General features: G+C 42.5%; 1 protein-coding gene across 1 annotated transcript in view; it reads right to left on the minus strand.

The window, feature by feature from the left end:
- LOC133535067 (rho guanine nucleotide exchange factor 4-like) overlaps nt 1-12,507 on the minus strand; it is a 96,911-nt gene that overhangs the window by 82,763 nt on the left and 1,641 nt on the right. Inside the window, exon 2 of the mRNA XM_061874499.1 lies at nt 10,920-11,049. Within this exon, the coding sequence (XP_061730483.1) occupies nt 10,920-11,049 (130 nt within the window). The remainder of the gene's footprint in view (nt 1-10,919; nt 11,050-12,507) is intronic.

Here is a 12,507-nt window from a genome sequence, read left to right on the forward strand (position 1 = left end):
CTAGCATGGCCAGTTGAGAGATCGCACCAAAGCCTGACCGGGTCACAGACTGAAACTTCCTCCAGGCGCAGTCAGTGTCCGAACCTTTGAGAGGCTGAATTCCTCGGCCGTAGTCCTGTTCCACATTCATACATAAATAGTAAAGACCCAGCTGAAGCTTACCGACAATTCTCCTGGAGACATCGTTGGATTTGCCCCCAAAGTGTCGGACATCGGTGGTGTACTCCAAGAGGAACGACAGCTGGTATTGTTTGGCGGGTGGACCATTGCTTGACCACCTTGGACATGGAGAATGTGAGGGGTTTTTCGGTCCACGAAAACTTTAAACTCACGGCCTTCCAGGATGATGCGGGAGTGGCAGGTTGCCAACCAGACGCTCTCTGTCAAAAGTGCTGTATTTCTGCTCTCTAGAAACTAGCTGGCACCTGAAAAGGGCAAGTGGATGCCAAGCGCAATCAACCCATTGTTCCAGCACAGCGCCAATGGCATAGTTGGATGCATCAGTAGTGAGAGGGAATGGGGCTGTAGCTGAGATAGGCGCCAGCGCCCCCCGCGGCCCCAAAAGGGAATAAGCGGTAGGAAATGGATGGATGGATGTTATGGGAAGACAAATATGGTGGCCCGCAACAGCACTGTCTTTGTATCCTTGAACGCCTTGTCCCTCTAAGCTGTTCAGTTGACATCCTGGTTGGAGATCCTGCTCTTAAAGGACTCGTACAGCGGGCGCATGATGTGGGCAGCCTGACGGATGAATTGGTGGTAAGACATAACCATTCGGGGAAATTCTCAAAGCCCTCAGGCCGAGTGTGGATGAATAAAGGTGGAAACGGCTTCCACCTTCGACAGCAGGGGGTTTCCCCATCCTTGCTGAAGAGATGCCCAAGGAACTGGATGAACGGGGCTCCAAATACATACTTCGCTGGGTTAATGATCAGGCTGTGGTGGTTAAGCCACGTGTAGAGGTCCAGCAGGTGTGTCAGGTGCTCCTTTTCCGAGGAGCAGGCAAAAAGGATATCGTCTAGGTAGACAAAAAGTCTTAAAATATCAAAGCCCCCCGCATGTTTATCCATGGTAGGAGGAGATGTAATGAATCTTACTGCTCTGGCAGAAGAGGAGCTCGCAAATGCCAAAACAACGTGGTAATAGCGCATGCATTGTCCGTAATACCAAGAAGTGCGAATTGAGTCTCTGCCTGTGCAAACCATGTTGCCGCGGACCTTTCCAAAAACTTTGGCAATTTGAGAGCAATTCATGTTGCATCGTTCAATGTTCTGTTCAGTCTTGGAAACTTCTGCGGGACTGACGCCAAGGTCACCGCTCTTCAGCAATGTAGCAGTATCTATGCATCCGCAGTTTCTTAGTGCAAATATACACAACACTAGAAAATGCATCCTGTGAAAACTACATACAATAATGAATTCAAATCAAAACTGGCCGAGAAAAAACTAAACTTATAATAAATAAAATTATATTGTGGAGAGGGGCGTGGTCCACACGTTCCCTGCGGGCGGGGTGTGTGCAGGGGCCGGCCATGAAGCAGCCAACAGGTGAGTGGATATCTCAGCTGGAACCAGTTATCTAATCACCTGTTCCTTTTTTTGCAGCGCCGGAGACCATGAGCAGGGAAGATAGTGGGAGCAGGAGGAAACACATGACGGAGCTTAAAAGCAACAAGAGCACAACGAGAGGGAGCGTGTTGTAACTTATGGGTTATATAGTTCATGTGTGATGGTCATTCCATAATTTGCATGCTAGATTTATTGCTGATAAATTGATCTGTTATTATTTACAGCTAAAAAGAGTTAAAATTGAATTGATTTGATTCATACATGTATTTGATATTGATTATTTGAGAAACGCTGATACTGGATTGATTTGTTTCTATTTTATAGCCTAACAAAGGGTTAACTAAAATACTACATGTTCCACAATGCATTGCGGCAAACCGGATGTAATGAAAGGAGCGGGAGCAGGTGCATTGTGGTTGATGAGACTGAGCATTACGAGCCTTCGGGTGATGAATGAATGACAGATAACAAGATATAAGGATTGTTTTGTACCGTTTGTATCCCCACATTTTTCTTATATAAAGTACAACTTTGTTTACACATTTCGACGTCCTGTCCAATACTTTGATCGTAGTTAAACTACATTTTTTGGTGCCGAAACCCGGGAAAAGATGAGCGAGGGAGACGCTAAAACCGCTGCTCAGATGACAGCAGAGGAACGTAGGACCGAAATGGAAAGAATGAGAAGAAACGGGGTGCAATCAGAGGTGCTACTACACGTCTTTTGAACCAGATAGACGGAGAAATGACCAAGCTAGATCCGGACATCGATAATTTGAGCACTTTATTGGACATATTGTTGGCGAAGGAGTACACGCTATTTGAGTTGGATAATGGAATTGAACAGCTCACGGCGTTGGATGACTTGGAGCACGAGATCGAAAATACGGAGGACTACAAACAACGTGTCATCTCGTATAAGAGCCGCGCACAGCGCATGTTGAGGAAAAAAGAGGATGAAAACCAGCAGCAACAAGCATCAACGCAGCAGAGGGTGAGCGATGCTAATTCTGCTAACTCATTAGCATACAGACAGTCTGTGAAGCTACCGAAATTGATGATCGATAAATTCACTGGCGATGTCAGTAGATGGCAGGAGTTTTGGAGCCAATATGAGACTGCTATTCACACGAATGATGCATTGTGCAAACATCAGAAGTTTACCTACCTGAAAACGTATCTCACAGGAACAGCTGCAAAGGCAGTAGCTGGACTAATGCTTACAGATGCTAATTATGACAGTGCTATCACGTTATTGAAAAGCAGATTTGGAAGGAAAGATCTGGTGATCAGTGCTCACATGTCAAGGCTGCTGAATCTAACTCCTGTGAAGAAATCCTCCGATGTGTATGCATTAAGGCAGCTATATAATGAATGTGAAATTCAAATTAGGAGCTTGGAGTCACTGGGTGTAGTGTCAGACACTTATGGAAGCCTACTATGCCCAATTTTAATGAAGATGATTCCAGATGATATAGCTCTTGAATATAGTCGTCAGAGGGGAAATGATGATGAATGGAAGGTTGATGAAATTGTCAAATTCCTACAGAAGGAGGTTCAGAGCAGAGAAAGAGCACTGCAAATGACAAACCAGAAAGTAAGCCATGGAAGCAGTTATGCTCATCCAATGGTACAAAAATGAACAGACCCAGCACACAATTTGCTGCCGCAACTAGCCAGAAGATACACAACTGTATATTCTGTGACAGTGCAGAACACAAATCTGAGCATTGCCCTACTAACAGCATTCTTCAACGCAAAGAAAAGATCAAGAAAATGGGAAGATGTTTTGTGTGTCTGGGACAGAAACACATTGCAAAAACATGCAAAGTGAAGGATGCATCATGTGAAAAATGTGGAAGGAGGCATCACATTGCTGTGTGCACTGGTGAGAAAAGTGAGGTGCAGTCCCCCAATGTTAAGGAAAGGCCGTTGTTTCCTCAGTCATTCCTCACTCAGCGAAGATTAAACAAGATGGACAGAACATTGTGCTGCTACAAACCGCTAAGGCATGGTTAGGAGGCCCATTAGGAAGAAAAATGGCTCGCTGTTTACTCGATGGAGGGAGTCAGAGAAGTTCCATCCATGAAAACCTTGTGAAGAGCCTGAACTTACCAGTATTAAGACAAGAGACACTCACTCTTCACACGTTTGGCTCCTCTGTCCCCACAATGTCACAACGCAACACAGTGAAGGTCATATTGGAGAATGTCTGGGACAACCAGCAAAGAATTGAAATTGAGGCTTTAGAAACACCTCAAGTGTGCTCCGCTGTGATGAAAGTTCCCGGTGACCAGATTCAACATGAGCTCAAGAAAAAAGGACTCCAACTAGCAGACTTCTCAGATAATGATGATGATCCTGAACTATCTGTCCTAATAGGAGCAGACTACTATTGGGAAATTGTCTCAGGAAGAGTGGAGCGACTGACAGAGACATTAGTTGCACTGGAGAGCACATTTGGATGGTCTGTGCAGGGACCAGTGTGCATGTCAAGTGTCTCTGAGGCAACCTGCATGTTCATTCCACTTGAAGAGGACACACTTGTCTCTAAACAACTAAGTGCATTTTGGGAAATTAAGTCTCTGGGCGTCACAAGTGAAAACACACAGAACCCAGCAGAAGAAGAGGCTCTGCAGATGTTTGAGAGAACAACAACATTCAAAGATGGACGATATCACGTGGAGTTGCCATGGAAATCAGACAAAACAGCGCTCCAAGACAACTACAGAGTTGCTAAAAAACGATTTGAAGGTCTGAAGAAAAGACTGAAGAAGGATGTTACATTCTACAGCAGATACAATGAAGTAGTGGAGGACTATTTACAGCAGAACATTGCAGAGGACGTGCCAAAGGACAACACAATTACAGACAACGTGAAATACTACTTACCTCACCACGCAGTACTCAGAGAAGACAAAGTGACCACAAAGCTGAGAGTGGTGTTTGATGCGTCATCTCATGAAGATGGCAGTCCATCCCTCAATGACTTGCTGCTCACAGGACCAAACCTGAATCCAGATCTCCTCAGTGTCCTCATTAAATTCAGAAAAAATGAAATTGCTTTTATGTCAGACATAAAAAAGGCTTTCTTGCAGATCTCCATAGTGGAGAAAGACAGAGATGCAGTGAGATTTCTGTGGCTCACAGGCCCACCAAAAGGACAAGAGGATGGAGAGCTGCGTGTGCTGCGAATGACCAGAGCGGTGTTTGGGGCCTCACCAAGTCCATTCCTACTCGCAGCTACAATCAGAAAACACCTAAAACAATATGAAACAAAACAACCACAGGTTGTAGAGACACTAAGAGAGTCACTTTATGTCGATGATTTCATTGCAAGCGCACACAGTGTTGAAGAGGCCTACCATGTGACAGCAACTGCAACTCAAATGCTGTCAACCGCAGGCATGGACCTCTGAAAATGGATGACCAACTCTCATGAGCTGTTGAAAAAATGGGAGGAGGGCACACCACACCACACACTGGCATCGGAGACACACGGAGCTGTGCTCAAGGTGTTGGGCCTAGTGTGGAGACCAAAAACAGATGACTTCACCTTTGACCTCAGACCACTGTTAAGCATCTTAAAGGAAAAGAAAAACACAAAGAGAAGTGTTCTCCAGTCAGCTGCACGCATCTATGACCCACTCGGGTTCTTGACACCTTTTACAATCAGAATCAAGTGCATGTTTCAAGAAATGTGGGAGAGAGGACTCTCCTGGGACGAAGAGCTACCGCCTGACCTGACTCAAGAATGGCAACAGTGGTGTTCAGAACTGCCCCAGCTACACCAGCTCGCCATACCAAGGTGGTATCGAACAGACATGCAGCCAGCAAATAAACATGCCCTAACACTACATGTGTTCTGTGACGCAAGTGAAAGAGCTTACAGTGCTGTAGCCTACCTGCAAGGTGAATCACCAGATGGAGAACCTACAATGAGCCTAGTCGCTTCCAAATCCAGGGTGGCTCCTCTCAAGAAAATGACACTGCCACACCTGGAGCTCATGGGAGCTGTGATTGGAGCACGACTAGCCAACAACTTGATGACGACTCTAAAGCTGGAACCAAATCAGATAAAAATCTGGACAGACTCTATGATTACACTGCATTGGATTTGCAGCTCAGCTCAGAAGTGGAAACAGTTTGTTGCAGAGTGACCGAGATCCAGTCACTGACCAACCCTGAAAGATGGTCACACATCCCAGGAAAGATAAATCCAGCTGACCTCCCCACAAGAGGACAAAGTGTTGAAGGGCTGATACAGAACCACCTATGGTGGAACGGGCCCAGCGTTCTGACATCAACTGATCAGTCAGAGGGGACTGAAAATGACAATGTTCCAGACAAGGTGAATGCAGAACTAAGGTCCAGCCAACAGATCACTGTGCAGCTTGCTGCAAATGACACAGACCCCACTGAACCAGTGTTAAAACTGGATAGATACAGCAAGCTGAAAAGAGTCCTCAGAGCGACAGCCTGGATAAAGAGATCCATAGCCAATGCTCAAACAAAAACAAAGAAAAAAGGAGAACTAACTGCTGATGAGTTATTTGAAGCAGAAAAGTACTGGATCAAGACAACACAACAACAGAGTTTCAGCTAGGAGATCAAACAACTTAAGGTGAAAAAGGGCCTTAACAATGACTGCAAGATTAAAGAACTCAAACCTTTCCTGGATGAACACGAGCTGCTCAGTGTGGGAGGAAGGCTGCAGCAGTCCGATTTCACATACAGAGAGCAGCACCCATGGATTATGCCCAATAAACACAGACATTCGGAACTGCTGGTACAGAGCTGTCATGAAAAAGTGATGCACTCAGGAGTGAGAGACACTCTCGTTCAACTGAGGTAGAGATAATGGATCCCGCGTGCCAGGCAGCTAGTGAAGAGAACTGTGGCCAGCTGCACCGTTTGCAAAAGATTCAAGGCAAAAGCCGGACGGCAAATCACTGCACCCTTGCCCAAAGACAGAATAACTAAATCTCCACCATTTGAAGTCACAGGTGTGGATTTTGCAGGGCCACTTTATGTGAAAGCAGCTGATTCTGGTAAGAAGTCATACATTGCGCTATTCACTTGTGCTGTTACCAGAGCAGTACACCCGGAACTGGTCTCAGATCAGTCAACAGAGACATTCCTGTTAGCGCTGAAAAGATTCATCTCCAGAAGACGATTATGCAAAATAATCTACTCAGACAATGCCAGAACATTCAAGAGAGCTGATCAAGACCTGAAAGAGCTGTGGAAGGCTATCAAAGAACCGCAGCTCAGAAAAGGGCATCACCTGGAAGTTCATTGCAGAGCGAGCAGCCTGGTGGGGTGGATTCTGGGAGAGGCTCGTCCGATCAGTAAAAACATGCCTGAAGAAAGTTCTAGGAAGAGCTTCACTCAACTTTGAAGAGATGACAGAAGTGGAGGCGATCATAAACTCAAGGCCTCTGACATTTGTGCACAATGAAGTGGATGAACCACAGCCGCTGACCCTAGCCCACTTTCTGGTGGGAAAACGGCTGACCTCTCTGCCACCAAAGCCCTTCCCTGCTAACATTCAGCACCCAACTGCAAACAAGGCAACAATCTCTCGAAGATGGAAGTACAGACAGAGACTCACAACCAGCTTCTGGAACACTTGGCGTAAGGATTACCTACTGGACTTGAAGTCAGCACACCGTTGTGTCACACCGACACCCACCCCACTGAAAGTGGGTGATGTTGTACTCATTGGAGAGGACGACACTCCCAGACAAACCTAGAAACTGGGAAGAATCACAGAACTGTTTACCGGCCGAGATGGACATGTCAGGTCGTGCATCGTCCGCACTCCCTCAAGGACTTTGCTAAGAAGACCTATTCAGTTACTGTACTGTCTTGAGATTTAGATGAACGTAGTTCATAGGGGGAGGATGTTGGAACTTATGGGTTATATAGTTCATGTGTGATGGTCATTCCATAATTTGCATGCTAGATTTATTGCTGATAAATTGATCTGTTATTATTTACACCTAAAAAGAGTTAAAAGTGAATTGATTTGATTTATACATGTATTTGATATTGATTATTTGAGAAACGCTGATACTGGATTGATTTGTTTCTATTTTATAGCCAAACAAAGGGTTAACTAAAATACTACATGTTCCACAATGCATTGCGGCAAACCGGATGTAATGAAAGGAGAGGGAGCAGGTGCATTGTGGTTGATGAGACTGAGCGTTACGAGCCTTTGGGTGATGAATGAATGACAGATAACAAGATATAAGGATTGTTTTGTACCGTTTGTATCCCCACATTTTTCTTATATAAAGTACAACTTTATTTACACATTTTGACGTCCTGTCCAATACTTTGATCGTAGTAAACTACAGAGCGAGACTGCTGAAAAGCAAAACCAGCCTTTGATGACGAGGACAAGAACAGAAAAATAAAAACTTTCCTGTTAAAACCCACGTTATAAGGTGTTGTGGTCAAGTTGGTCCGACGAACCCTGAAGGGGGAAGAAAGAAACCTCCACATATTTTTTTTTTCAGTTTTGTCCCTATTACCAAAATTAATGCTGCTTTAGCCACAGGGAGACCACCTGGCTGTTTTTATTTTTACGTTTTGTCTATCAAAAGTGACAGGGAGTGTGTCACAATGTGGTAGTCGCTATTTAGTTCAGCTGCCATTACTTTATCTGCGTTTACGACAAGTTAATTAGTGTAAGAGGGATTTGTCACTTTTGTGTAAAACCAAATATATTATTTGCTGTTTGATGTTGTAATTGAAATGTCTGTTTAGAAGACACAAGCACAATGATTATTTGCCAAGAATGACCAAAGTGACAGGGGGCCACAATGTAATTTTATTTTATCAATGACGTTGTTTGTAACCATGTAAAGTGTCTGAAAATTCTGTTTGTCATGTTTTTTAGTTTCCAGGGCGTTTAAGAACACAACAAAGTGCTCGTAAATGAAAACACGTGCTGGAGTTTGTCATTTTTTAAACTACAGTGAAAACTTTACCTGCCCCGCAACGGCAAGAGCTCATCAAAGAGGATGAAAACGTCGGCACCTGCAGTGAGTTTGACACAAGATGATGCTTTTACCCAGATCCTCGCTGTCAAACAACAAGCAGTCCATATTTTAAGGTTGATGGCATTATGGATGTCGTCAACAAAATACCCAGACAAATAAATTTTAGTCTATGTGCTCCTCGACTCTCAGAGCGATTCGTCCTTTATCTTCGATGAACTAGCCCAAAGTCTTGATACCGATAAAAGTAAAGACAGACTACGGCTGTCAACTATGTCTGACAAGTCAACTTTTCTACTTTGTGAGAAGTTGCTAAACCTGCAAATCACAGGATATGAGCACAAAAATAAAATTGTAAGAGAATTTATCCCAGTTGACAGATCACACATACCAATGTTTAAAAGCACACCACAGTCCCCTCATCTTGAAAAGCTGGCAGACGAATGAATTATCTATGGCCCCAGAATGATATTTGATTAGTACATATGTCTGAAATCTAACATTTTAAAGCATTTATTGGCCAATAATATCGGCAGTCCGGTATTATTGGCCGATAAATGCTTTAAAATGTAATATTGGAACTTATCGGTATCGGTTTTAAAAAGTCAAATTCATGACTTTTTAAAATGCCGTTGTGTACACGGGCGTAGGGAGTAAAACAGAGCGCCATTAAACCTAAAATGGACTGACTTTGCGTGCCGGCCCAATCACATAATACTGATGGCTTTTCACACACAAGTGAATGCAAGCATACATACAGGTCACACTGAGGGTGGCCGTAAAAACAACTTTCACACTGTTACAAATATGCGCCACACTGTGAACCCACACCAAACAAGAATGACAAACACATTTCAGGAGAACATCCGCACAGTAACACAACATAAGCACAACAGAACAAATACCCATCCAAAAACCCCTTGCAGCACTAACTCTTCCGGAACGCTACAATACACACCCCCCGCTACTCTCTGCCCCCCACCTCAAACCCAACCCCGCCCACTTCAACCTCCTAATGCTCTCTCAGGGAGAGCATGTCCCAAATTCCAAGCTGCTGTTTTGAGGCATGTTAAAAAAAATAATGCACTTTGTGACTTCAATAATACATATGGCAGTGCCATGTTGGCATTTTTTTCCATAACTTGAGTTGATTTATTTTGGAAAACCTTGTTACATTGTTTCATGCATCCAGCGTGGCATCACAACAAAATTAGGCATAATGATTTGTTAATTCCAGAACTGTATATATCGGTATTGGTTGATATCAGAATTGGTAATTAAGAGTTGGAAAATATCGGAATATTGGATATCGGCAAAAAAGTTATTATCGGACATCTCTATTGATTAGTATTGGAACTGGCCCGCAGGCCACAGCCGCCTTCTGCTGTTTTGCACCAGTGGTGGCACTGGGAATTATCAAAATGGGTCTTGGGGACCCCATGAAGTCAAAAAAATGGGGTCTCATAGTACATTGTTGAGGTCCCACTTTTTTGTAACCGTTTTGAAAACGAATGATAAATGTATGCCTTATCCTGTTATATTCTATATTGTGTTTTGGGAAAACGTTGTCATAAACGTTACTTAATTAATTTAATTTTTTTTTTTTAAAGAAAACACATTTTTAGGCATATGTAAATGTAATCCGATATAAACATTAATGTACTTATTTCCTTCATGGATATAAACTTTACCACTGGCAGTATTTTTTTCTATATTTTTTTGGTAATATTTTCAGAATGTGTTTGTTCTATTTTTGGCCAAAGTAAGACAAACAAAAAATCAGACGTTGTCTTTATTTTTTACTTCTAATGCCAGGATTTTAATACCAGTCCTTCATGCGACCTCTGAGCTAAAATGAGTTTGACACCCCTCACTAGACGGTGCCGAGTGGTACGAGTACAACATATTGAAAAACACTGCTTCAAATAATTGCCAATGTGTGGAGTGACATCTGGGGGGCCTATCAGATTCTAGGGGTGGCACGTGCCACCCCATACACATGCCACAGATCCCTAGTTGGACCTTAAAGTTTTTTTGTTGTTTTTTCTTGTTTGTTAGCATTTTAATTTTAAAAGGTATGATATGATTGGAATTTTGATGAAACTTTCAGGGAAAGTAAGAAATGGGAAAAGAAACAAGTGATTAGATTCTGGGTGTGATGCAGATCACCGTCATCATATTACAGCCATTGTTGCCCACTCATTGCACCATTTCATTGAATATAATCTAACCATCACTAATTTGGAGGAGCCACGTTTTTTTTTTAACAATTATGTTTTGGGCTGAGATTCATCATTGCCAATGAAACCTCCTCAGAGGTGGAAAAAGAACAGAAACTTACATGAGTTTGAAAGGAGACTTCCTTTGCCAAGGTTATCCAGACCGACTGGAAGGCTCCGACAGAAACTTTGATCCGTAAAGGATAATCGCCTGAAAGCCTGATTTGGTCCAACGGTTACTCTGGTTTTAGTCTGTAAGAATGAAAAATATTGTTTACAATAAGCCACATCACAGTATCAACTTAAATGCAGTCTTACTACTTTTAATTGTCAGCAAAGTAGTTTATTTTGCTGGAACAGGCAAAAATGCATCATTAAAACTTGATAAGTTATATAAAGATATTTTGTTACTACAAACTATCATGTATGAACAATACACAAACATACTCAATTGACAACTACAATTCAGTTCAATTCAATATGTTAAATAATCATGTGTTTATATTCCAGATAATGTCCAAAGTTTATATGAAAAGGTAAAAAAATAGGTTGATAGATCCAAGAGGGAAGGAAAAGTGGCACTATTTGCTACCACCATTAAGCCAATTCAAAACTACAATGCCACTTGGGCAATAATCAAAAAAGTCAACAAAGCACAATAAATGGTAAAAAAAAAAAAAACTACGAAAAAAACTAATGTTTTTCAGACACTAAATATTTGTAGGAAAGGTTTGGCTATAATGTAAGTTTAAGAGTACGGTTATTTTATAAATACGGCCGTAAATTTTTTACAATGACAGTGTTTGAAGCGATGCTAATTTAGCAATGAACTCTCAGGGCGTTTAAGGAAGAGCTGAACTTTTTGGGGGGAATTTTGCCTATTGTTCACAATCATTATGAAAGACAAGAACACAAAAGGTTATTTTTTTGCATTCTAACTTGTAAAAATCGGCTCGTTCTTGGTGGCTAGCAATGCAGCTATCCATCCATCCATTTCCTACCGCTTATCTTTTTCAGGGTTGTGGGGTGTGCTGGAGCCTATCTCAGCTGCATTCGGGTGGTAGGCGGGTACAGCCTGGACAAGCAATTTGCTTTACATTCTTAAACACGAGAGAATCGAAACTGATCAAAAGATTGTAGGTTTGTAACATTCTTGAACAGACCTGGATCTACTGACTGGTTTATTAACATGAACGATTGAATTAGGACCGAGTCACAGGTGTAATACGTTTTTTTTCTTCCAAAGCAGCTCTATTTACACACGTTTCATTAACAGTCTGGACATGGAAGAGTGGGGATCTTCTCTCTGTCTGACTGCAGCTGGCACGTTGTAGTCGTAAAGGCAGCACCCGCCGCTTGCTGAGGACATTAACTGCAGAGTAATGCGTGCTTTCAGATCTGCAAAACATTCGAGTTAGAAAGTAGCCAAATTTGGCAACACTACGCTAAACAACAGCTTAGAGCAGTGGTTCTCAAATGGGGGTACGCGTACCGATGGGGGTACTTGAAAGTATGCCAAGGGGTACGTGCGATTTTTTGAAAATATTCTAAAAATAGCAACAATTCAAAAATCCTTTATAAATATATTTATTGAATAATACTTCAACAAAATATGAATGTAAGTTCATAAACGGAGAAAAGAAATGCAACAATGCAATATTCAGTGTTGACAGCTAGATTTTTTTGTGGACATGTTCCATAAATATTGAT

The sequence above is a fragment of the Nerophis ophidion genome, linkage group LG16 (genome assembly GCF_033978795.1).
Source record: "Nerophis ophidion isolate RoL-2023_Sa linkage group LG16, RoL_Noph_v1.0, whole genome shotgun sequence".
Taxonomy (NCBI): Eukaryota; Metazoa; Chordata; class Actinopteri; order Syngnathiformes; family Syngnathidae; genus Nerophis; species Nerophis ophidion.